At 24.2% G+C, this 26,979-nt stretch overlaps 1 protein-coding gene across 1 annotated transcript; it reads right to left on the bottom strand.

Annotated features, from left to right (window-relative positions):
• Positions 1–16,946: 16,946 nt before the first annotated feature.
• On the bottom strand, positions 16,947–26,274 carry LOC145840705 (uncharacterized). The gene is made up of 5 exons (XM_082948031.1): positions 26,256–26,274; positions 23,011–23,136; positions 22,096–22,157; positions 19,029–19,114; positions 16,947–18,044 (listed from the first exon to the last, which is right to left on the bottom strand). The coding sequence occupies exons 2-5, from the start codon at positions 23,113–23,115 to the stop codon at positions 17,851–17,853; spliced, it is 447 nt and encodes a 148-aa protein (XP_082804157.1). The 5' UTR covers positions 23,116–23,136; positions 26,256–26,274; the 3' UTR covers positions 16,947–17,850.
• Positions 26,275–26,979: the final 705 nt, after the last annotated feature.

Raw genomic sequence — 26,979 nt, 5'->3', positions numbered from 1 at the left:
TGTTATGAAAACAAGAAGTAATACCTAAGATAGAGAGTTTCAACTGTACTAGAAACAGCTATTCTTTAAATATAGTAGACTACCGCTTAAGTACGCACTTTTTTTGGTACGCACCCCGCCTTAAGTACGCACTTATCCAGAAAGACAAAAAAAAAATCTAATTTTATTATTATTCAAAAACTTTCAGAATATCTGCAAAAGAAAGGCTAATTTTAATTTTAGATAATAAAAAACTAGTTACAAGTTTCATAAAGTCAAAATAAACATATAAAAAGAAACAACAACAAAAAACTAAAGTTAAAGTTTAAAAAAATTAATGAGCATCTTGTCATTTTGCACTTATATTATAAATGTTTCTACTGATATAAACTTTCTTACAAAAACAGTCCTGAAACGTTTTTCTTTCAAATAAAAAAAAAATTGAACATGTTTTAGCTAATGGAAAATTATAATAAATGTATTTCACTTTCTAAACTAAATGGTTAATAAAAATCTCAGCTATAAAAAACAAAACTAGGTTCATTCTAAACCGAAACAATTTAGCAAATAACAGAAAACAATTTCAAGTAATAAATAAAACTAAACTTAGCTTGACTAGCAATCTATTCAGAATAAAAAAATAAATATTGGCTCTATTTCATCATGTAAAAAAGTGTAAGCTAAATTTCATTTTATACTATGTCGTCAAAAAGTACGCACTACCCGTGCTAAGTACGCACTTTTTGGTCGGGTTTAATTCGCGTACTTAAGCGGTAGTCTACTGTAAATAACCATATACTGCTCAGCCACAAATACTTAAAATACGGTAGGACTTTTTATGTGTACTATTTTATGGGCACTATTTTATGTGTAGAATTGCTGCATTCAATTTTTGATGTGATATCATCAAAATTATGTGTAGTATTTAGATGTTGCTGCAATTAAGTTGCTGCAATTAAATGAAAAATAAATTACTGTCCAGGCCTTATATAAATATTATGGATAGTTTTTGTAGTTTTAAGTTTATAAACAAACAAATAAAATATAACTTGAATAAACATAAACCAATAGTATGATTTATTTTTACATTTATTTGAGTTATATTTTTTAAACTGACAGAAGTAGTGGCTAGACTTATAAAAGATTATGGATAGATTTTTTAAGTAATTTTTAATAAAGAGAAAAAAAACTTGAATACACTTAAACAAATTGTTTGATTTATATGTATATTTATGTAATTTATTGTTTTTATACTAACAGAATTAATGGCTAGTCATATAATAAGTATTTTTTTTTTTTTTCAGATTTTATAAACAAAATTTATAAATTAAACTTGAACACACATAAACTGTTTGATTTAAATCTAAAATTGTTTGATTTATAGTTGTATATACGTAATTTGAATTTAGTAAACTTATAGAGAAGAGGTTCGACCTTATGTGTACTACTTTATGGGCACTATTTTATGTGTAGAATTCCTTCAATCAATTATGACCATAATTTGATGTGATTTCATTCAAATTATGGGTAGTATTGAGATGTAGCTGCAATTAAGTTGCTGATATTAAATGAAAAATAAAATACTGTCTAGATCTTATATAAATATTATGGATAGTTTTTGTAGTTTTAAGTTCATAAAAAAACAAATAAAATATAACTTGAATAAACATAAACCAATAGTATTATTTATTTTTACATTTATCTGAGTTATATTTTGTAAACTGACAGAAGTAGTGGCTAGACTTTTAAAAGATTATGGGTAGATTTTTTTAAGAAATTTTTAATAAAGAAAAAAAAAACTTGAACACACATAAACCAATTGTTTGATTTATAGTTGTATATATGTGATTTATATTTAGTAAACTTATAAAAGTAGTGGTTTGCTCTTATGTGTACTATTTTATGGGCACTATTTTATGTGTAGAATTGCTTCAATCAATTATATTCAATGGGTAGTATTTAGATGTTGCTACAACTTAATGAAAAAATAAAATACTTTCTAAGCCTTATATAAATATTATGGATAGTTTTTGTAGTTTTAAATTTATAAACAAACAAATAAAAAATAACTTGAATACACATAAACCAATAGTTTGATTTGTTTGTACATTTATTTAAATTGTATATTGTAAACTAACAGAAGTAGTGGATAGACTTATTAAAAGATTATGGATAGTTTTTTTATGTAATATTTAATAAAAAAAAGCTTGAATACACTTAAACCAATTGTTTGATTTAAAAGTAGACAGTATCTTATTTTTACTTAATTGCAGCAACATCTAAATACTACCCATAATTTAAATGAAACCACATAAGTTAATTGAAGCAATTCTACACATAAAAGAGTGCCCATAAAATAGTACACATAAGGCCAAACCACTACTTCTATAAGTTTACTAAATGTAAATTACATATATACAACTATAAATTAAACAATTGGTTTATGTGTGTTAAATTTAAATTTTGTTTATAAAATCTTAAATAAAGAAATATCCAAAATAATTATAATATGCCAAGCCATTACTTCTGGTAATATAAAAAATATAAATTATACAAATATACTATTAAATCAAATAATTGGTTTAAGTGTAATCAAGCTTTTTTTTTCTTTATTAAATCTTAAAAAGAAATTATCCATAATATTTTAATAAGTCTAGCCACTACTTCTGTTAGTTTACAAAATACAATTTAAATAATTGTACAACTAAATCAAACTATTGGTTTATGTGTATTCAAGTTTTTTTTTATTTGTTTGTTTATAAATTTAAAACTACTAAAACTATCCATAATATTTATATAAGGTCAGGACTGTATTTTATTTTTTTTTAATTACAGCAACATCTAAATACCACCCATAATTTAAATGAAGTCATATAAAACTAAGGTCATAATTGATTGAAGCAATTCTACACATAAAATAGTGCCCATAAAATAGTACACATAAGAGCAAACCACTACTTTTATAAGTTTACTAAATATAAATTACATATATAAAACTACAAATCAAACAATTGGTTTATGTGTGTGCAATTTTTATTTTTTTATTTTGTTTATAAAATCTTAAATAAAAGTTTTTTTCAAAATATTTATAATATGCCAAGCCATTACTTCTGTTAGTATAAAAAATATCAGTTACATAATTGTAATTTTATATCAAACAATTGGTTTAAGTGTATTCAAGTTTTTTTTCTTTCTTAAATCTTAAATGAAAAAAAATATCCATAATCTTTTAATAAGTCTAGCCTATACTTCTGTTAGTTTACAAAATATAATTTAAATAAATGTACAAATAAATCAAACTATTGGTTTATGTGTATTGAAGTTATTTTTTATTTATTTGTTTATAAATTTAAAACTTTAAAAACTATCTATAACATTTATATAAGGCCTGGACAGTAATTTATTTTTCATTTAATTGCAGCAACTTAATTGCAGCAACATCTAAATACTACACATAATTTTGATGACATCACATCAAAAATTGAATGCAGCAAATCTACACATAAAATAGTGCCCATAAAATAGTACACATAAAAAGACCTACCCCTTAAAATATACATTTTTAAATTGCGTCATGTTATGACGTAGTCTTGTGTAGCAGCTACCTAATTTTACTTACTTTTTTTTAACAAAAATTTCAACCCTTATAGTGATTGTAAGTATGTAATTATATAAAGTTTATTGAACGACAAAAAAAGCGCTCAAAATAATTGGTCCAGAGACCTAGTGAACAAAGAAACTTACGGTTATCAAGACGTACACTACTTGTATACAGTATAATATTTAATATAGTAATCACAAATAGTGCGCCGAACTTTTTGTTTTATAAACAACTATAGACTGTTTGGCATTAAAAATCTGGAGTACACATTTAAACATTTCGCCATGTTAATGAAAAAAAAAGTTTAAGAACGAAATATTCAAACTAGAGAATTTCAACTCTACAGGAAATATACAGTGTGTAGTACCATGCTTCTGAAAAAGATAATCATTAAACTTTATGACTACAAACACCTCCAGTATACATCTAAAAATTTTTCCTTTAAATAAATAAGTACAGAAACCTGCTACCTAGGTACGCACTTCTTAAGTAAAACCTGCTCAAAATATTTTTTTTTTACTTTGAGAATTAAAAAACCAACGGAAAAGCAGTAATACAAAAGTATTAAATAAAAAAAGTTTATACTGTATTAAATTTAAATAAATTATAACTAAAAAAATCAGAAAACAAGTTATGAATTCACAAATTGTTTATGAAATCCAACATTAAACAAATGTATTATATTTGATTGATTTAACGAAAATAATGAACAGTGCAATAAACATTTACATACTTAATGATTATAATGTATATGTAAAAGGCGTATAAAAGTATTATACAAAATTTAGATAAACGAAAGTATGTACATATAAAAAGAACCAATATAAAGTTCCTACAAAAGTTAAGCACTCTTTCTTAAATTTGTTACTGCCAATATTGACTATAAAAACCTTAGTCTACTATGAGCACCACATCATTTTCTTTTAAAAACACAAAACCATTTTATCCTTTCTGTTGTTTTGTCTACCAAGAAAACCAGTTAAAATATGTTTTTCCTCAAACTGAAGTGTAATCATGAAGCTTGTATATTTGTTTAGTTTATAAAAAATTAGAAAATATGCTTAACTCAAATTAAGTTTTTAGAATTTTTTAGAAAACTGTAATTGTTAAAGTTAAATTTCTTATTTGAAAGTCTTATTAAGTCTTAAAAACTTAGACAAATTTGTTTAAGCAAAAACTTATTATAAAAACTTAAATTTTATCACTATATAAAATAAAACCGTGTTTAAATTTTAAATATATAGTTAATCTATTTTTTAAATATAAGTTCTGGGTATTTATAGTGTTAAGAATTTAAAAGCAAAACATAAGTTTAAATATACAGTTAGATACTTTGATTTTATTTAAAATATTCCTTCGATTTTGAAAAATACTTAAGGTGAAAATTATCTAAAATTAGAAACTTGATAAACTAAAATCAGCTTTATGTCTCCTTATAATATGTAGCTAATAATATGTAAATATGTTACACTAAGTAATCATTAAAGTACTATAAAGCTATTCAAACTTAAAGTAAGCATTAAAATGTTATATTAAGCTTTAAAAAAATTTCAAGATTTTAAAAGTAGTTTTTGAAACTAAAAAAAAAACATGTTTTAGAAATCAATTCGTGCGACAATCACTGAAAGTTTATCTGAAAAGAATTTAAAATTTTTTTCAGTATTTAAATATTTTCTAAATTTCAGTATTTAATTGAGTGTAAAACTTTTTATGTAATAGTTGAGAAGTTTCTTTATTAAACTTTAAAAGAAAAAATTTTAATTTTTTACTTGTTTTTTCATATGACTTAAATTTAATAACAGCCAATTTAAAGTACTTTTGGTAGAATTTTATCGAAAAACACAGTTAATTAATTATATCTTCGAGAATTAGGTTTTGCCTTAAATTGAAGTGTATTCAAGAAGCATGTCTTAGGCAACAACAAAATTTAAATAGAAGCTTGAATTTTGATGGATGATTTTAAAAACCTTTATAAAACTGTATTGCCTTTAATTACGTTTTACATATTACACCGACTTGTATAAATAATCAATTATATTACAAAACTTATTTATAGCAGTATATAAAAAGTTAAATTTATTTGTATTTTAAATCCAATAATGAATCTATTTTTATATTATAAATTATAATTATCTATTTAAATATCGACTTAATAAAAAACAGAAGTCTAAATATATATGAAATCATTTATATTTAGTAAATTAGTTTTTAGTTATTTTTAGTTTTAGGTTTATGTTATTTAATAAATATCTTTAATATTTAGTAAAAAAACTATGAACATTAACAAAATCATAGAATTATTAACACTAAACACATATGTAAGTAGGAAAATTTGTTTCATTAAAGTAAACAAAATTGCACGAGGGAACTTAATTGCACGAAGATAAAATTGCGCCAGGGTACAAAATTACACGAAAATAAATTTTTCACAAAGACAAATTTATACGAGGGGACTAAATTGCACGAAGACAATTATGCACCAAGGGTCAATTTTGCACGAGTTACAAGTTTGCGCGGAGGGTTATTTTTGCACGAGAGTTTTTTTTAAATAAATTAAAAAAAGTAAATGAATAAATAAAAGATAAGTTAGAAAAAAAATTACTGACCGAGTGTAAGGGTTAGGGGTCTCAGTGATAGTAAAAATAAAATAAAAAAAAGAACTGAAAAAAATTATATCACAAAACAAAAAAATAAATAAATAAAAATAGATTAATTAAAAAAAAGCTACCGACCGAGGGTAAGGGTTAGGGGTAACAGTGATAGTAAAAAAAAACTAAATAAAAAAAAATTAATTAATAAGATAGTTATAAAAAAAATCCAATCATTTCAAAAATGTCTCCGTGCAAAAATTCCACCTTGTGCTAAAGTTTCTTCGTGCAAAAGTGTCTTCATGCAATTTTATTTTTGTGCAATTTTGTCCACTCGTGCAATTTTAACCCCTCGTGAATCTCACGAATTACTTTCTGAAAATTTTATTTCAGTAAAAATATCAAGAGTAAGCTTTTTCAGTTATGCAGTAAAACTGAAAATTAGATATAAGAAGGCAAAATATAATAATGTTTTTTAAATAAAACGATAAAAAGCTTATCAAATTTTAATCTATTTAATGAAACATATTTATATATTAACAGCTACATACTTTAATAAAATTATATCCGTATTAACATAAATGTTTAATGATATTATGTCTCTAATTTTAAATAACTGTCCTCATAAAAAATTTTCAAAATCTTAAAGAAATTATACAAATTAGATCACACTAAATATCTTATTAATATTGCATTTAAAAACATTGTTACTAATTGTTACTTAATTAACTTAACCTTACTTAATGAAGACAGATAATTTAATAAATATCGTAGTTTATGTTTAAAAATTAATATTTATATAAATAATACCTTTCTTGTAAAAAAGGTTCATTGTTATACTTGAAATAAAAATAAAATTTTACTTTACAAAGTGTTATAAATAAGTTTTGCAATACAATTGTTTATTTAACATGTCGGTGTAGTTTGTAGAAAAAAATAAAGCTAATACAGTTATTTAAAAGTTTCTAAAAACATCCAACAAAATTCAAGCTTCTATTTAAATTTCATTGTTGCGTGAGACAAATCCACATGAATTGCAATAACTTCCCTTTAATTTAAGGGAAAACCTAATTCTCGAAATATACTCAACTAACTGTTCATCAAGATTAAATTCTACAAAAAGTATTTAAATTGGCTTTTAATTAACTCAAATCAAGTGAAAAAACAAACAGAAAAATAAAATACTTATTTATTTCAAAATTTTTGTAAGGAAACTTCTAAACTTTTACATAAAAGGGTGTTATGCTTAATCAAATAAGTAACTAAAATTAAGAAAATTTTTAATTAATAAAATATTCTATTTGCTTTTTGTTAGTTCAACTTTTAGTGAGTATCGGTTGAATTACTATGTAAACAAATTATTAATCAAACAACCTTTAAAAATAACATTTTTCAATTTTGACACTGTATAGAAGTTAAGTACAGCACAACAAATTGAAAGATATTTATTTGAGGTTTTAATGGTTTTATGGTATGTTTGTTAATAATTTCATAGAGCGAAAATATTTAAAAATTGCTAGCTAACTTTAATATAAATAGTAAAAAAAAAAATTGAAAATGTTTTAATTTTGCAGCTGTACAAAGTTCAAGCATAAAATGACAAAAAATTCTAATATATATTCGAAGTTACTCTAATTTTAAGATTTTATTGTTTATATATTTAATGAAACATACTATTTGATGTAATTTTATACTTAAAAGAAAGTTTTTAACTTAGATCAAACTAGATATCTTATCACAATCCGAGTCACGTTATTATTATACCACGTTAGTATTGTCTGATTAAAAAAAAAGAATGGTATCATAAAAGTACTGTTTTATTACTATATTAACAATTTCGTAAAAAAATAAATGCATTCTCAAAAAGTAGACTCATTTTTAAGTATAAATATAGGTATGATTTTATTATCGATGGCATAAAAACTAAATTGTGTAACACAAATTTTGAAAAAAAAATTGTCTATTTTGTAGAATGTAATTGTAAACCAATACTGATTTATAATACAATGTATCGAAATTCAAGCTTGTATTTAACTTTTTATTGTTTCTTAAATCAAACAAAAAAGCTTCCAATAATCGGAAACATTTCGATTTAAGGGAAAACTTCTTCCTCGAAGATATAATTAGTTTCCAGACTAAATTCTACCAAAATTGTTCTAAAAAAGCTTTTAGTTAACTGAAGTCATATTAAAAAAATTAGTATACAAATAAAGCATTAATAATTAAAAACGTTACGTAAAGAAACTTCTGAACTGTTACGTAAAAGGATTTTATGCTCAATTTAATAAGTTTTATAATAATTTAGAATATATTCAAATACTGAAATATTTTATAAATTCTAAGACACTATCGCACGAACTACCACTTAAAATTTGTATTTATATAAAAATTAAAAACATTACTTATTTAATTTTTAAGATGTTTAGTTGTTAAGGTTTTTGTTTAATGTTTATTTGAGGTTTTTATGGTTGTATTTCTTACTGGTTACTTATTTTATTAAAATTACCTTGATATTAAAAGCTATTTGTACGGGTATTAAATTTCTCATTTTAAAACAATCGTCCTCTTAAAGCTTTTCACAGTTTATAATCAAATCTAAAAGTTATCTAAAGCTAATTACCTTACAATTAAAGTTATAAACTTCGTCATTAATTTTTACTAAGTTAATTTTTGCCTTTTAAATGAAAGGTAAGCACTTAGTATTTAATATTTTTTAATGTTTGAAACTAATTTAGTAATTGGATATAAATTAGTTATATATTTAAAGTTAATAAGCATAGTATTCTATTTGAGCATTTATCCGAGCTTTAATATTTAATCGTGATGGAAATTAAGTTGTACAAAAATCAGTATTTTTAAAAATACTAGTCTAGCATGTTATCAATAGTTAGACCAAAGTATTTTTTTTGTTTCCAAAAAAATAAAATAAATTTCAAGTTAGTGTTGAAATTTCAGTTCTTACATAAATCATATAAATTAACTTTGAACTAATTCACTAAAATTTAATTATTCATTGATCACATTCTATAACAAATCTTGTTTTAAAATTAAGTTCTACAAAAATATTTTAAAGTTTGTTCTTAATTAGTTTAAGTAAGATAAAAAACAAAATAATCAAATAACTATCTAACAGTTATGTAATATTAGCTTTTACATAACACTCAGACAATTCATGGCAAAACTTATTAGTGTATATTTATGGTTTTTATGGTTACAAACTCTAATGATTGTTTATTTAAATAACCATTGTACAATACAGTCAGTCGATGTTTCTAGTTTAGTTAGAATTCTTTTACTTAAGTTAATCGCCCATAAACTTTTTTTGAAACGTCGAAAAAAATGAATCGAAGCATGTTATTATTAGTTTTCTAGCTTTTATTAGTACAGATTAATTTGTAGTTTTAAAATGCTGTTTCCTTGAAAGATCAAGCAACTTGATTTATATGTTTTAAACTGTAAATCCTTACGAAAATAAAAAACATTCTTATGAGCTTACGCATTTTTAGAATTCATTAAAGTTAAAGTTTGAAATAATACCTTAGACTGTATAATAGAGTATAAAAGACCGACATTAGTTTTGAAAGTTTTTAAGTTACTTCGCTTTTAATTTTTTAAACTTCATTTAAATTCATAAAGTATTAAATATATCCAGCCTTTAAATTCTATACTTTTACAAAAGCCTACAACACAGTATTTAGATAACTGAACTTGAGAAAAGTTTATTTTTTCGTTTATTTCGTGTTATATTTTTTAACAACTATATAATTATCTGGTGCTTTTAAGTCGTTATTTTACTATTTTTTATTTTTTTAATCGAATGTTTAATTTAGTTTCAATAATTATTTTTTCATCATAAAACAAGGATATAACATGTTTTGGATTAGAAAATGTACATCTAAAAAAGCTTTGTATATTAAGATGTTATTACGGTTCATCATAATATAGTTAACTAATTAAAGAAATGAAAAATGAAATACAAGCCATAATTGTGACATACGCCTTGAATACTATTTTGTGTAAATAGAAAATTAGTTAATTTAGTTTTTTGTCATCAGCTTACAAAGCTGCTTAAAAACCAATACAAAAATATATTTACCGCTTTCTATAAAAAGTATAAGAGTTTATTATAATGTATTAACAAAAAAAAATAATTTTAAATAAAAACTAATGCTAAAACTTGTTTAACTACCAGTATAAATCATTTTAGATTTAAATTCACATAACTAAGATCAAACTTTTTTATACTTAGTAATTTCAAAAAAATTGTAATTGTTATAACAATATAATTGTTTAAAGTTCTTATTTCTTCTACTTTAACCTAGAAAATAGTTTTAAATAGAATTTTTTATTAAGTTTGACTAAAGTATTAGTTTTCTACTTTTTAATAATCTAATATATTTTTGTAATCCACATACTTTTGAATACAGAAAGTTTTAATTATCTGCAAACAGTTTGAAGAACATTATAAAGAAAGCAGTAAAAATTAAAATAAACTAAACAACTGAAGTAGTAGCTAGATAATCTTGTATAAAACGTTCTTAAATACCGAACAATTTATTTTAAAAATTCAAAGTGAACTAACTAACTAAATTCGAATATCATTTATATATTTGTATATCTTTTTTCCGCAATCATTTTATATGGACACTACATAAATGAATATATAGCTTTTTTGAATTTTATAAAACGAAAACTTTTTATGTGAACAGATAAGAAAATGTGTCAGTTAGAAAATTTTGTAGTTTTAAAGTATTAGTTTAATCTAATTCTTAAAACAGCCATAGCTACACATAGTTTAAGTTGTGCTTGATTGTAATTTGAACATTTAAAAACAATTTAAAATAGCATTTGTAATCAAAAGTAGAAACAAATTTTTTAGACTAATGTTGATTACATAAAACAAAATATAATACATAATAAAAAAATGTTTTTTATAACTTTAAAAGAAAAACGTATCGTAAGCAAAAAATAACTTTAAATAAAACTTTGTAAAATGTAATTTAGCTATAATGAAAACTACTTTAATAAAATAGAGTATAAATATACGTATTACATAACAATTTTTATTACGTAAAAGAAAAAAATAATTCAGAGAAACCAAACAAACATGTTTACTTTTTTTAAACATGTCGCCATTAATCAAGTTCTTACAAAAATTGGTTGAATTTTTTTGTTATAAATCCACAAGCTAGGAGTGTAAAGGGATTAGTTTTATGAAAAATACAAATTTTTAAGTAAAATGTTGTTGTATAGTGCTTTCAAACAAACACTTTTTATGTAAACAAATAATATAATTTCGAGTATATGATTTAAATAGATAAAATGTTATATTTTACAGCCGACTATAGAGGTTTGTCTAACTTTATGTACTTCATTTAGTAAGCATACTGTATAACAATAAAAAGATACACAAAACTTTTTTTATGTAAATAGTTTTTTAGTGTAGAACTATTATGTGTTACTTACAATTGTTCTTGATTAAGAACTTTATAATTGGGAAAAACTTGTTTGATATATATCGTTTTTTGAACAATAAAAAATCGCTCAAAAATTTTGGTCTAAGGACCTGGTGTACCAAGAAACCTTTCAGTGAAGTGAACAAGTATTTTTTAATAAAACTCAATAAGTATTTTTTAATACTAAATGTTAATGATTTTGATAAAAAATAGAAATATGCTTGCTGTTTTATGTTTTAGCAACTATTTGAATATTTATTTATAAAACTAAGTATTGTACGTAAGTTACAGAGTAATTTCATATGAAATAAAGTTAATTTTGCATTGATTATATGAATATAATTCAGTTTTTCAATAAAACTTAATTGCATATTTATGTTTTAAAAGATTTACTTAAACCTATTTAAAAACATCATTAGTAAAAACAGTATTTTAAAGATAACTAAATTGTTTTTTTAATTATTCAAAAATTAGAATAATTTATAGACTAATAAAATCTGCTTTTTTACTCTTCTTTAAGCTATAAAGTAGGTCAAATTAGTTTAAAGCTAGAAATACTTAGAAATATGTTAGCTAACTGAGGTTTCCTATTTAGTTTGACAACTATACTCTTTTCTAGTAAATTTAAAGTTTATCAGATATATAGCGAGGTTTTTAGGTATGTTAAAGATAATTGAATTTTTTGAGGTAGTTAAAAAAGCAATATAAAAAGTATTTAAAACTCCTGCAGTACTGTTTTTACACAACAAATGTTTTATTTGCGATATAAAAAAGTTGCTAAAAGTTGTAAGTTTAAACACTTTTCTGTATATTTTGTTTAGTGTATAACCAATTTTAAAATCTATAAACTTAAAGAAAATTTGTATTAATTAAATCCATTTGTGTTTTAAATAAAGTTTAGAAAACCAAATTGTTAAAAAACACAAAAACTATGTTAGTTTCTTTGAGTTTGATAACAAATCTAGTTGTGTATTAGCAATAGAAAAAAACTACTTTCATAAAAATGTTTAGAAACTTATTTTTAAACAATAGAAAACCATGGACTTAATAGTTTTACAATTAGTTTTAGCCATCTGTTACGCAGTTTTCTTACAAATAATCGTATGTTGAAAGTGTTTTGGGATTTCAGCTTTGTGTTTACAAACTAAGATCATTCAAATTAAATTATTTTTACAAAATTATTAATAGAAAGTTTAATTAAAATACATTTGAATTTTAATTGGAAATTTTAATGAAAACATACGCGAACGATTAAAAAGCTTAGATCAACATGTTAGTTATAAAGGTTTTCAATTATTGAGTATATTTAACTAAAATTTGAGTATGACATTGACATGTAAACATATGATAAAGGTTTATAGTTGCTTATAAAATAAGTAAAACAGTTTTTTTTATAAAATTTCACGAAAACATAAAAATAACCTTAAATCAAAAAAAATTCTTTAAGAATTATAAAATTTTTAAAGTGTACTTTTTATTACAAAACAGTTTAGTGTTTGGGTTTATAAACAACCAATAAAAAGAGTTTATATACTGGCCCCTTTTAAAGTACAGCTTTCTGTAAATTTGATTGTTACCTTCTATTAATAATACAAACAAATCAGATTAAATAGTAAGTATATCTAAGTTAAGTTGAAAATATTTTGTTTTTAAAAAGCACAGTGCACTGAAATCACAAAGTTCTAAGCAGTTTATTAAAGTATGTTATTAATTGATCATTAGTTTTTAAATTAAAATGTTTAAATCGACGAAGGAATATTATTTGTTAAAACTATTAAACACGTTGTTTGAAATATTGTTTAGTATTTTTTTTACAAATAAAATAGGTATTTTAAATGTTTTACAGCCAGATAGTTACGTAAGTTTTGTCTTTTCATTTCATAAATGAGCTTTGAAAGTTGATTACAGTAAAGATATCTGAAAATATTTTTTAAACCTCATATTACATTGTGCCTAATAGAAACTTTTTAAGCATACCTACAATTACATCGTTGTAAAAATTATCTTATTTAAAATGTTAAACCACGAACTCGAAATTCAGCATTTTAAGTTTGCAGTTTTGGAAAAATATTTTGCCAGTTACTTTTGTTATCTTTCAACCTGATCATTCAGAAAATTTAGGTCAGGCTACTTCAAGTTAAAAACAAAATACTAGATAGCGTAGCTTATTTGAAACAAAGTTTAAAAAATGCTTTGATAAATTGCAAAGCATACCTACAAACTCATTAATTTTCAAATTTGTTTTTTTCAAAAGGTCAGACCATGAACTCAAAATTCAGATCATGATTTTAGTTTAGGTTAAATTATTTGCCAACGTGTTATAACAAACTTAAGGTTTGCATAGAAGTTCATATCTTTTGAAAAATAATTTACCAATGTAATTCAATCATTTTTTAACCTGATCATACAGAAAATTCAGGTCGGACTTCTTCAAAGTAGCAACTATCTATTAAATACCGTAACTTGTTTGAAACAAAGTTTGAAAAATGCTTTGATAAATTGCAAAGCATACCTACAAACTCACTAACTTTCAAAGGTCAGACCATGAACTCAAAATTTGGCGCGTGAATGACGTAGTTTAGGTATAATTCTTCACCGAGGTACTTCAAAAAACTTAAAGTTAGCATTATACTTTGCAGTTTTGGAACGTTTTTTCTTTGCCGAGGTACCTTTGTTATCTTAAAGCATCTTTAATTAGGTCAGGTTGGTTCAAATTAGCAAATCTCACGAAACACTTTAACTTATCGTTAGTCAAACTTGAAATTATGTGAAAAAGTGCTTGAATATGTTATCAAGAAAACTTATTGTTTTGTTGTTTTCCAAACTGCTTTATTCAAAAGGTCGAGCTTTTAGCTCAATTTTTAGAATGTGAATATTAAAATTTAGGTTATAATGTTTTACGAAAACACTTTTTTCTCTTTTACTTCTTTACCAGGCTTGGCTAGTTCGAATTAGCAGACATGTACGAAACACCTCAACTTATTTAAACTAAAATATTTAGCAACGGTTCGTTAAATTAAACAACACAGCTGTTGTTTCTTTTACAAACGAAACATTATGAACATAAAGTTTGCACTGGACTGCACCGCACGACCATCAACGACAGTCCATGTGACATTTTGCCAGTTTGTTTGTCCTCACCTCGGCTCATTATGACGTAATCACGATGGGCAGTTGTATCAAATCAAACCAAATACACCATAAAAATTATTGAGAAAAAAACTTTTAAGCAAACCATCTTTTCAAACACACGCTTCCTAACAGAAAAAAAAATTAAATCATAAGTATTTGAACGTTTATGGGATACAACTAAAGTTCGACATTGAATTTTTTGTGTTTACAGACAAACTTTTAGTTTGAAAAACTTTAATAAACTATTTCTTAAATCTTTTTCAAAAAGTACAAACAGGTGATAAAGTAAACAATAAAAAAAGGATACTATATTGAATACTTAAAATTAAACAATTAGCAATGTATTATACTTTATTTTTGATTTTGTGATTTATTTTTAAGTAAATTTTCAACAACCTTTTCAGTTTAGTTTCTTTAAATTTTTTTCTTTAAATTTTTTATTTTGTTTTATGAATAATACAAACTGCAAATGTTGCAAGTCATTGTTTTTTTAGCTTTAGCTGCAAAACACTTCAGTAATTTTTCTACTCTGTTTTAAGCTTTAAAGTAGGTTAAACTAGTTTGAAAATTTAAACATTCGGATCAATAACTTATTACTAATGACCTATTTCATGCATGAATAAGTTCAAAATATCTATTCTCTAAATATTATAAATTTACATACTATATAAGACAATTTAAAATTAAAATAAACGTAATTTTATGTATGACACAGTATTTTCACAATAAAGCTTAAGATTAATACCTTGTTGTTATTTTTAAAAAACAAAGTATCTTAATAATAGCTTTTAAATGTTAAAATTTAATAAACTACCATTTTATTAAACCATTGAAGTTTATGTAGCATAAATAACTTGAAACAGTCAAAAAGTTTTTCGTCATCAAAATTCGCTATTTCGAAACAAATTAAATTTAAAATAGGTCGAAGTTTAGAGGTTACTTTTATATTTTAGCTACTTAAACTTTGATCACTGAAGCACTTAAACCATGTAAGAATTTTGATAACACCTCGTCATAGATATTTTTTATTAAGTTTAGACCCTGAGTAATAAATATAATTCTGTCTGCAGTGTTTACTTTCTATAAAATACAGATGTATGATGTGATGTAAGAACTAATGCTTAAAGATTCGTAATAGTTTAAATATTTATGCAGTAATTATATGCCCTTTAAACCTGTCAAATTTCACTCATGATATAATGCATTAAATGTAAAAATTAATTTACGAACTGTAATGAAAATGTCATTAAAAATTTATGATAAAATATTAATTTAAAATGTTTTCAATGCAGTTTTGCAGACATTTGTGCTGCATATATCACAAATAAAAACAAAGTTAAACAAGTAAATTGCCAAGGTGTATTTTAAATACTCTTGTGAAATGTAATTGCTTGTCAAGTAAATTACTTATTGGCAAGAAATCTAAATTTATTTAACCTTTACAATTTACTTGACAGATAATTATTTTTCATACCATAAACAGTAGTATTCACTTTTGAAATTACTGCAGATGTACAATTATAAAGTAAAAACTTAAGTATTACTTTTATGTTCACGCATTTATGCGTCAAATAAACGCATTTTACCTTTTTTACAGTTGATATAAAACAGAATCTTTAAAAAGTTTAATTAAGCCTTCATTCAAACATAAAAAAAATATTAAGGCAGCTTTGCGATTGTTCGATACACGTATCTTTAAAAAATGCCACAAAAGTGAACTCAGTAACGCTAATAATCGGTATACTTACAACTCCCACCTTTTTGTTTTTTTTTGTTTATTTATTATTAATATTTTTACTGCCGCTTTTGCCCCTAAGCCTTACCCTTGGTCGGTATGCAGTTCTCGGGTTCGATCGGGTGGAAATTGATTGTAGGGACTGAGCAGTTCTTAATCAAATTATTGTCGGTAAGAAAGTCACTTATTTGAAAGGACTATAAGCTCACTTGAAGTGCCAGGCTTGTTGTTTTTTACACTAACAAGCGACTTTACTTTGCTTAAATTTCAAAAATGCGGTTTTAAAAAACTTTATACTTTACAAAAAATTTTGATTAACTTCTTTAAATACTCTTTACTTACAAAACTAGCTACACAAATTATGATTGAAAGCATTAAAATTTGTTTTCCTTGACGAAGTGCAATTTTAAGTTAAACTAACAAAAACACAATTTGTGAAAAAACTAGTTTATACATACAAAATGTAATAATTAAATTAAAATGAAATGCGATACAAAATGTTTAAAGTTTCTAAACAACATAAATGCTTCAACTTTTCATTTAGTTGTGGTAAATGACAATGTGCTGACTAAAATTAAAAAAAATGGATATAACAATTTAGTAATATATGAATTATACTTTTTACAATGTTCAAAAAAAAGTATGTAATATAATCTCAAGTATTAATAGGCATTTAAACATATATGAAAATTAAAATGCGTGCTTCAAAAACACTAATACACAAAAAAAAATAAAAAACTTAAGTTTAACTTAAGAATTAGTTTACATACTAACATAAAACACTATACAACGACGTGGACATAATTCAATTAAAGTTACCAACTAAACACTAAACTTAAAAACTTTCCTTAGTTAGTTACTGTTTTGCAAAAAAAGCAGTTTTAATTGAAAGTAGTTATGTTTTTAATTTCAAAGAATACATCAATTAATCGTATTATGAAAGTTTAGAGCTGAAAAAAAGTTTAATGAACTTTTCAAAGTAAGTATTTAGCTTTTACCGACTAATACAAAGTATTTTATTCTTCTCGTAGCTGAATTACAGTTTACGATTGTAACTACCAATATAGTATATATTTTTTTAAAAATAATTCGAATTTTTTTTCTATAAGTTTCTTTAGAATAATGAAAATTTTTTTTTTTCTTCGAACGAAACCATTATTTTGATAAGTTTTCAATCGGGATGCAAAATTTTTATTCAAAATTATTTAATTATATTAGTATAAGGGATTTTTTTCGCTTTTGTTCAAATTTAATTTTTAATTTTAAGTCAAAGTTCGTTCCAGTGAGATTGTCGTTAACATTTTGAGGTTATTTTTGAAAAAGCGATACCAATTTTTTTTTTGCTTGCGAAAAATTTTTTTACAGGTTTTCAGTCGAGCTGTAAGCCTGGTTCTCGTAAGCGGGAAGTTTTTCAGGTTTCAGGTTTTCAGGTTGGTATCCGGGTATCTGGCTGCTCTGGTAGCCCGGCAAGCTGGTTGATTTTGTGTGTATTTCGTCGTAGGACGGCAAGTTGTCCTCTCTTCTCCTAACCTTCTCTTGCCTATTGTTGTTTTCTGCATAACAATATTTATTCGTAAAGTCGCAACATAATGATTAAAAAATTCGAATATTTAAAACAAAGTTTAATATAAAGATCAGCCCGATCAGAAACTAATCATCTTCTCTTTTTGTTTTCTGTTTTATGAAATAAAAAGGCGTTTATCGAAACTAGTAAAAATTTAGTTGATATTAACTTATAACTAATTTATACCTCTAACTATCTGTTTTGTTCTTCGTAGAAAAGTATTAAAAAATTTTGAATTTACAAAAAATAAAAACAATTAGTACTATCCTAAAAAAAGTCAATTTTTAAACGAAATTGTATCAAACGCGATGACTGAAATTTATATAAATTTTTTCTAATTTGATAAAGCTTAAAATAAAAATATTTCAAACTAAATGAATAGTTTTTCATGGGATTTAAATAAACCTACCTACGTAAATACAAGACTTTATTACGAAATTAAAAATTGATTCACTAATATTTTTTTCTTTAAAGAGCACTAAAAGAATAGCTTGGGATTTAGAAGGACTAAAAATTCTAAAACTCGATATTTTAATTATATGTTCCCACGTAAACTGCATTTTTAATGTATGCTGTGGCTAAATATTGAATTTTTGAAACCATGAACTCAATTTAGAGACTACAATTTAAATACACACCTTTATAGCAAAAAAAAATTTTTTTAACTAAGCTTTGTGTTAGAAATTGACTACTTCAACATTTCAATTATTTAAAAGACAAAAGTAATAAAGTTTGGGATTTAAAAATCTTAATTTTTATGCATTTAAGTACTAATTGTAAAGTGTATTTAGTAAACCTAAATTTTTGAAGAAGCATAAAATTAATATCTTATCAGAAGTTTAAACTAAAGTTAATCTAAAAAACCACTGTAGAACAATAGTTAATATAAAACTATTTACCTAAATCATACATTTTGATCAGACGCTGAAAACAACGATCACTAAACATTAAATCATAAAATTAAATAAATAACTTCTTTTTTTGATGTAAGCCCACCCAAGACACGTGCAAATACCGACGAAGAAAAGAATGAACACAGTCGAGCTTATTATCATCATCCTGTAAAAAAAATAAATATAAAGTTAATATTTTCATCAAAACAATAGAAAGTTTCCGAGCTAAAAGTATAAATTGTTTTTATGCATTTATTTCTAAGTATTAATACAATCGAACTTATAGTCATAATCCAGTGAAAACTATACGTATAGTAGAAATGTATTATATTATTATCTTCGTACAATATGAAGCTTTTGTTTATACGTAATATTTCTATGTTGTAGTCTAAAAGCTAACTAGTATGACCATGATAAAAGGCCGAGTTTTTTATTTACTTTCAAAGAGTTGTTAAAACAACTTTTGTAAAATAATTTTTCTAAACAATGATTAATTCATCCAATATAAAACATCAAACGAATAAAAATTGATTAAACAAAACACATTAAGTATAGTAATAAGAAGTATTTATACTAAAGCTAGTAACCCTTTTCAACATAGTATAGTAAAATGTTTGCGTAAAATTAAAACCATAATGATCAAAGTTCACTGTACAGTTAACCTAGGCTACAGGTCAAACAACCGTTGCTCAAAGTTCTGGATAATTAAGTTTTACTCAATGCATCACACCACATGATTTTTGCCAACACGAAAGAAGCGTTTGCAAATCAAAATTGTTTTGCATTTAAGTTCTACTTTGAAGTTAAAACATATTGAACATGATTATCTGCAAATGCAAGATCTAGGTCAGAACGACAGTTATAAATGGTTCTAGGGTGTTGGTCAAATAACTTTTGGTTATTAATGTTCTGAGAAGTTTAGTTCTATTTAAAAAACACTACCCATATTGCAAACAGCTTTAATTATGTTAGAATTTAGTTATCTCCAAACTATCTGAAATGCATGATCTAAAGCCAGACTGACAGTTTTTAATGTTTAGCAGGGTAAAAGTTAATTCATACAAGTATGAAGTTACAAATGCTATTGGTTTCATAATCCGATTAAATTACCCTATATATACTGCATGTTCCACGTTGTTTTCGTTTTCAGGTTAAACTTTCACAAATATTTGCAAACCCAACATCTAGGTCAGTTTTCAAGTATTACTTTCTTTATTTAAAATCTAAATACTATCTGCACACACACAAGCCCTCTATCACAAAACAAGTTAGAAAATCAGAACAATTTAAATCACGGAAACAAAACTATCGTGTGCAGTGATGCGGAAAGTTGGATAAAGATACGTCATAAAGACATTTAATAAGTGACAATCAAATAAATTTAAAAGTATATTTTACAAAGTTTAAAACAAGGTCAAAACATGTGTGGAAATTAATCAAATCTTTGTAATGCGCATAAATAATTAAAATGTAACGTAGGATGTACTTGTTCTACTGATAATAATTAAATAGAACAAACTTTGATAGAAAGTAGGTTTTCTATAAAAAACTGTAATATTCATTGCACATAAGGTACTTTTAAAATCATACGGAGTTCAAACATTTATTGTTCATTTATTAAAACTACTAAAGTTCATTAAACATTGATATAAAGTTATTTTCAAAGTAAAAATAAAGTAACAATGAAATCTAAAGTTTACTTTACAGCTTTTCAAGGGTGAGAACAATAATAAGAACTTTGTTCTTCTTAATGCATCACTAATTACCACATAATATTTGCATATGCGTACAACTAATTTATGTGGAATTTAAACATCTATTGTTTTACCTTTGACCTAGTTCAGTCCAAACGTTTTTTTTGGAATCTAAATACTATTTTCTTTGAAGTTAATTATATTTTAATTTGATTATCCTTAACGTGTATTTTAGTATATCACAATAAGCATTTACTAAAATTTTGTCTATTAAAGGTAATCATTTGTTTGTTTTACGGTTTAATTAAACATATAAAATTTTTTTTTAATCAAAATTTTTCACATTAAATACTTAACAGGACAAATTTTTACTCTAGTTTTATAAAATCAGGCTATCATTTTTCTTTCATCTGTTTCAAATAGGTATATTTCAATAATCCTTTGATAATTAACATGCTTTTTTTTTAGATAAATTGACAACATTTAACACTTAATTAAATTTCATTGTACTCCCATTTACTTTAGTCTTTTATGCTTGTATCATTTATCGTGAGAAAACTATTATCACTAGGTTTAGGGAATAAATTATTCGATTACAAATCTAAGAAATTTAAAGAAATTTATTATTTTGAGATTTTAACAACAAAATTTACCTTATATTTTTGAACAACAACGAAAAACATTGCTAAAATATCAAAAAACAAAATGCAGAAAACGTTAAAAATCTAAAGTAAAACCCAGGAGTTTTGTAAATTAGAAAATATAAATTTTGTGTAGTAACTAAATATTTAACTTATATAGAACTATACGTTTTTGAAATATTATTAAAATTAAAAATAAAATGTTATATAACTTGTAAAAATTTGAAAAAAATCTTTTTCAGATGAATTAAATCTTCAAAACACCGCATAGTATTAATAAATCTTTCAAATATAGCTGAAAATTGAATAGTAAGTTTCATTAAACCGCATCCTAGCTTTTCTGATTTCTCGGGATTACGTAACGACTTGTCAACAACAAGTTTACAATGAAGCTACGACAATAATTTACACTGTTATATATCTCAAATTTTAAAGGAAAATATTTTTAGTAAATTTAAAACTAGACTTTTAACACAAAGGTTTGTAAAATTTCCTATATTGTTTCAATGAAATACGCACATGTATATGAATGTAAATTTACATGACCTTCAAAAATTTTCTTATTACAGCTCAACTTTACTGACTAGTAATCCCTACTATTCTAATTTCTTCACAATCATAAATATTTTTTCCATCGTCTTTTTAACTTCTGTCAAAAACAGTAGATTCAATTTTATTGAGCAATTTTTTGTCAACTTTTGGTGGCATATTTAACGAAAAATACGCACTAAGTTTAAAAACAAATACTTTAATTAACTTGAAAAAAATTTTATATCAAAGCTTACATAACTAATTAAAATAAATTAACTAACAAATTGTAATGATCAGGATGGCAACAGTAAGATGATCCATTCGTGTAAGCTACAGAGTGACCCTGTGTTAGATTTATTTAGAAAAGTCGATTTAAAAAAAAAAAACAGAAAATGCGATTCAAAAAAATTAAAAATCTTTTAATCTTCAGCTAGCACGGTTTGAAATGAATAGCCCTTTGATGAACAACGATACAAAAGTTTAAAAAAAAAAGCTCTATGACGTAGTTATTAAGTATAGTACAGTACAAATGTTCAGTGAAAAAATTAATCTTTCATCTAAACAAACAACTATACTTCACAAAATTACAACTAAGTGACTGTGTAATACTTAAAAAAATTATTTTATTTTGAGAAGAGCTTATTCATATGTCGGCAAGACGATATGAATTCACTCCTCTTATACAAGCAAGCCTCTTTTTTTAAGGCATACACAACGGTCGTTGATCCTTTAAAACAGAGCCTACAAACAGGGTTATTACCATCTGCTAAGGGCTGTGCTCTTTTTATTAGCTCACAAGTTTTTCTAGAAACAATGTTTTGCGCTTTAATTCTACATCGGCTTATGCTCAACTCAGTTTAGATTCCGATATGCTAATCATAAAAATATTTTAAAGGTTGCGTTTATAAAACGTAGACTGAGCATTCAAAATATGTTTGCGACCTAAAGCGCAAAAACATATTTAAAAAAAGCGCAAAATCAAAATAAAAGTGTATCTAAATTAATTTTTTTTAAATAACGAAAACCCGCGTTCTGCAGCAATTAAATAGCAAAAATTTGAAACACAAACAAAACATTAATTTAAATTAACAACAATATATAACTTAAATTAAAAACCTGAACACTTGTGCAACACCTAAGTATTAGTTCACAAATATAATAAAATAATAACAAAATGTTTTATTTAAATTAAAAACCTGAACACTTGTGCAACACCTAAATGTTGGTTCGCAACGGTCTGACCCGCATCTAATTCTTCTAGCATTGGTGGTAGTAGTGGTAGTGCTGGTGATGTTACTCATATTCGATTATTTTTAAATATCCTAAAAAAATTCAACTGATTAAACTACAAAACTGTATAAGTACTGTGCAAATAATGCAGATGTTTTCGTATGCATTACGCTATTGTATACGCTAGTGTGGCAATAACGTTCATGTTTGATTTTTTATAAAGTGTCTGAAACAAGACTAATTACATAAACTATAAGGCTGTAAATTTTTGTAAATGTTTGACGAGGATGATAGTGGTTTTACTCATGTTTAATTAGTTATATTAAGTTTAAAAAAAGTACAATTAAATAAATAAAAGTTATATATTGTTCAAAATGAAATTCTACAGAAGTGTTGCTTTAATTTCAAGTTTAGTACGTTTTATTAAATAAGAATGTTTTATGAAACTGTATACCCTACATCTTAGACACGCAATACTTATATTTTTTTTGATCGATTAAGTGGTATGGCTTATACAACTATGAACTAGTCTGTACTTATCTATTTTCTAAAAATAGTTTAAATATATGTCGGCTATTATTTTTCAATACATGCTACTTAAATTATCATTAAATATAAACGCTATCAAACGTTTATATAACTTTCATGAACGTATAACTTTTAAAAGTCTAAACTTTATTATTCAACTAAGATTTTCATTTGTCATTACTTCTTCATTATCACAACTTACTCATTCAAACTTTTAAATATACTTTAAAAAATAAATTTTCCTAAACCTCATTAAACTAAAAAAACTAAATACGATCTGCTGTAAAAATACTTATATATTTTATTTGGTATAAAAATTTTATGTTACATAAGTTCATTAAATATGTTTAAAACGCCTGAGGGTCTTAACTTAATTAACTTTGTACGTAATATTGTATATTTAGAAACATACTTGTAAAATAATTCATGAAAAATGCTACAAACCTAATTCTAATTTTTACAAAAAGTATGAATTTTATTCTTGTTGATAACTTTTATAGTTCTTAAACTAAGAAGTTAATAATTTATCGATACTATTAATTATTTTTATTTAAATTTTAATAATTAAAAATAAAATCTAAAACATTAGACAAAATAAACTTTTTAATAGCTGTATAAACCTTTTTTTATATTGAACCATTTGATTAGTTACTTAATAACACTAACTTTTTCAATTAGAATATCTTTCACTAAAATTTAAATATAAGAATAACTAAAGACAAAAGACTTTTTTAAATTTAAAATTAAGTCAAAAATTGACAAGTCTAATACAAATAAAAAGTCTAAATAAAACAATTTTATAGAACGGTTTATTTATTTACCCTCAGGCTTATTTACATATCACGTGAAAAATAAACAGTTTAGGAAAAAGTGCAGTTTTCATACAGTTTAACTTCACGTTTAAAATAAACCAGTTTTAATGAATTTGCTTTAAACTACACTTTTAGAAACGTATATTAATTAATTCAACAAATAAATAACATCAATCTCAATATCTACAATATGAACATTAGCTGCACAGCTTTAATTTAAAACTTATGTTGAAAAATTGAAACTCACTGATAAAAACCTTAAAATGCTTTGTTTTTTAGCTTGAGTTCAAAAAAACAAACAAATGAGAGCAGTTTAACAAAAATTATATTTTTCTATACAGTTACTTTTAAAATAATGTTCTATTGAAGACTTTACTAAATATATCATGTAGCTAGCGGTTCATATAAGCTAATATAAATATTACATTAGAAAGTAGAGTTTCCAGTTTAGTAGTTTAATATACAACACATATTGTTTATTTTTTTGTATCTAAAAATTTCAAATAGACAATAAGTAAATAAACTTTTTACAATAATAGTTTGTCAATAGTTAAATGTAATTTACTAACCTTTATTTAAAAAAAAAATATTTTCACATTACAACTTAACAAAAAACTACCAAAACAAAAACTTCAGTGCGACAACAAAAAAAGACTATTTTTCGAGCTTTTTTAACTCTTAAAAGCAAAAAAAAATCAAACATTTATTTTCTTGCAAATTTTCGATAAATTACAGTCACAGAGCAGTGAATTCAAGCTTTGACCTTTACACACACTATAACTGGCAAAGTTCTTCAAAAATTCTTACCCTGCCTTTAAAACTTCATTTGAATAATAAATTGTGGTTTTGCATGCTGGAAAGTTGTGTGTGTTTTGTGGATGATGCATTATATATTTAAACTGTGGCATGCATACCCAGCAGTATGGAACTTTTGTGTGTTTCGTGGGCGAGTGATGAGATTTAAAATAAAAATGTTTTTAATGGTGAAACTCGAGTATTTACTTTTTGTAGAAAACCTTTAAACCAAACAACAACAGTTAAAACTGAAACTATACATATTCGAAATCCAGTGTAATTTTATAATTATCAGAAATATTAAATTAAAAAAGAACATCACGTTTTAGAATAAAATTTGAAGCTAATCATGTTTAAATGTAAAACTATCTATTAACGATCATATGAAATTTCAAAAAAAAATATTTTCAATGTGAAACTCGAGTGCTTACGTTATATAAAATACCTCTAAAAACAAGAATAATATCATCGGTTATTATATGTTCGAAATCCAATGGAATATCATAAACATCATAGTTTTGAGTTAATAAAACTTCAGTTTTCAAAATAAGACAGAAATGTTTCTTATATGAAAAGATCTTATAAAATATGTCATTACTAAACTGATTAAAGAGCTTTTAAATAGAGCTAATTTTAATAATAACGATTAAACGTAAAATATGCTACATTTTATTAAAGCAAAAATAGATAAAACAATAGTTTCTCAGAACAAAGAAAAACAACAGCATCTTTTAAATCACTGAAAATTGTTTTTTAAATACTTCTAAAAATACTTTTTTGCCTTGATTTTTAAGTAATTTACTTCAACTACTGGAATCTCAGCGCTCCTTAAGCAAAGTTGTACAAGGTACTTTTGTGATATACGTATATTTTAGTACATTTAGCAATAAAAATATACTTTTCAAATATTTTCACCTACAAGTACATGCTAGAAAAGATGGTATGAATATGTATCTAACTAGATATTTTTTATTTTATTTTACTAGTTTTCCTTATTTTATAAAAATGGAATTAGAAGTTCGCATAACCATGACGTTATTGGAGCTTAAAAATAAAACAATAATGTAAACAACTACCTGATAAAATCGTGCAATGAGGACAAAATATGAAATTTTAAATTCAGGTCCATAGATTTCGACTGTTATACTTTGTAGTTGCTATAAATAACACTTCATAAAAAAAATATCTTAATATTCAAAACGCGAACTACGTACACTCAAAATCAATCCAAAAATAAAAAACAGAAATCTTTTTTTAAGCTCTAATACTAAGTCATGGGATTGTGCTATGAAAAAAAAAAAACGAAAGTTCCCATTTATTTCATCTAACAACTACCTCATGTATGACAAATGCTTTGTTTGGAAACAAAACAAAGTTGTTTCTTTGACAAAACTCATTGTGTAGCTTTTTATAGTCTTACAATGCTTTCTCACACAAAAACAATGCTTTTGAATATGTATCACTTATCTTTTTTTTCTTCACCCTACACCGTAAAGTCAATTTTAATTTTATAAAGTAATACTCAGTACTGAAAGAATTTAATTTGATTTTAATAAATGTAAAAAAATATATCTATTCAAAATACTAGTTAGATATTATTCCATGAAGAAAACATTCTAAAAATTTTCGGTTTTAATTAAAAGAGTATAAATATTTTACTGTTTTCTTATACTAATTACTATAAATTTCAAAGCTAACCTTCGAAATTTAAAAACCTAGTGGCCTTAAAACATTAATTATCTTTTTTAATTTTGCTAAATTTAAGTAGCGATTTCTTTTAGTCTTAAAATAATTAAATTC

Source organism: Thalia democratica, chromosome 7 (assembly GCF_965202585.1).
Source record: "Thalia democratica chromosome 7, ktThaDemo2.hap1.1, whole genome shotgun sequence".
Taxonomy (NCBI): domain Eukaryota; kingdom Metazoa; phylum Chordata; class Thaliacea; order Salpida; family Salpidae; genus Thalia; species Thalia democratica.
This window is presented reverse-complemented; position numbering and strand designations above follow the sequence as displayed.

Coding starts and splice junctions, on each gene's coding strand:
- LOC145840705 (XM_082948031.1), bottom strand. CDS start 23,115: ATGAGTAACATCACCAGCACTACCACTACTACCACCAATGCTAGAAGA. Junction 22,158..23,010: donor GGTGTTGCACAAGTGTTCAG/GTTTTTAATTTA, acceptor AATCTAACACAG/GGTCACTCTGTAGCTTACAC. Junction 18,045..19,028: donor GGCTTACATCAAAAAAAGAA/GTTATTTATTTA, acceptor ATTGTTATGCAG/AAAACAACAATAGGCAAGAG.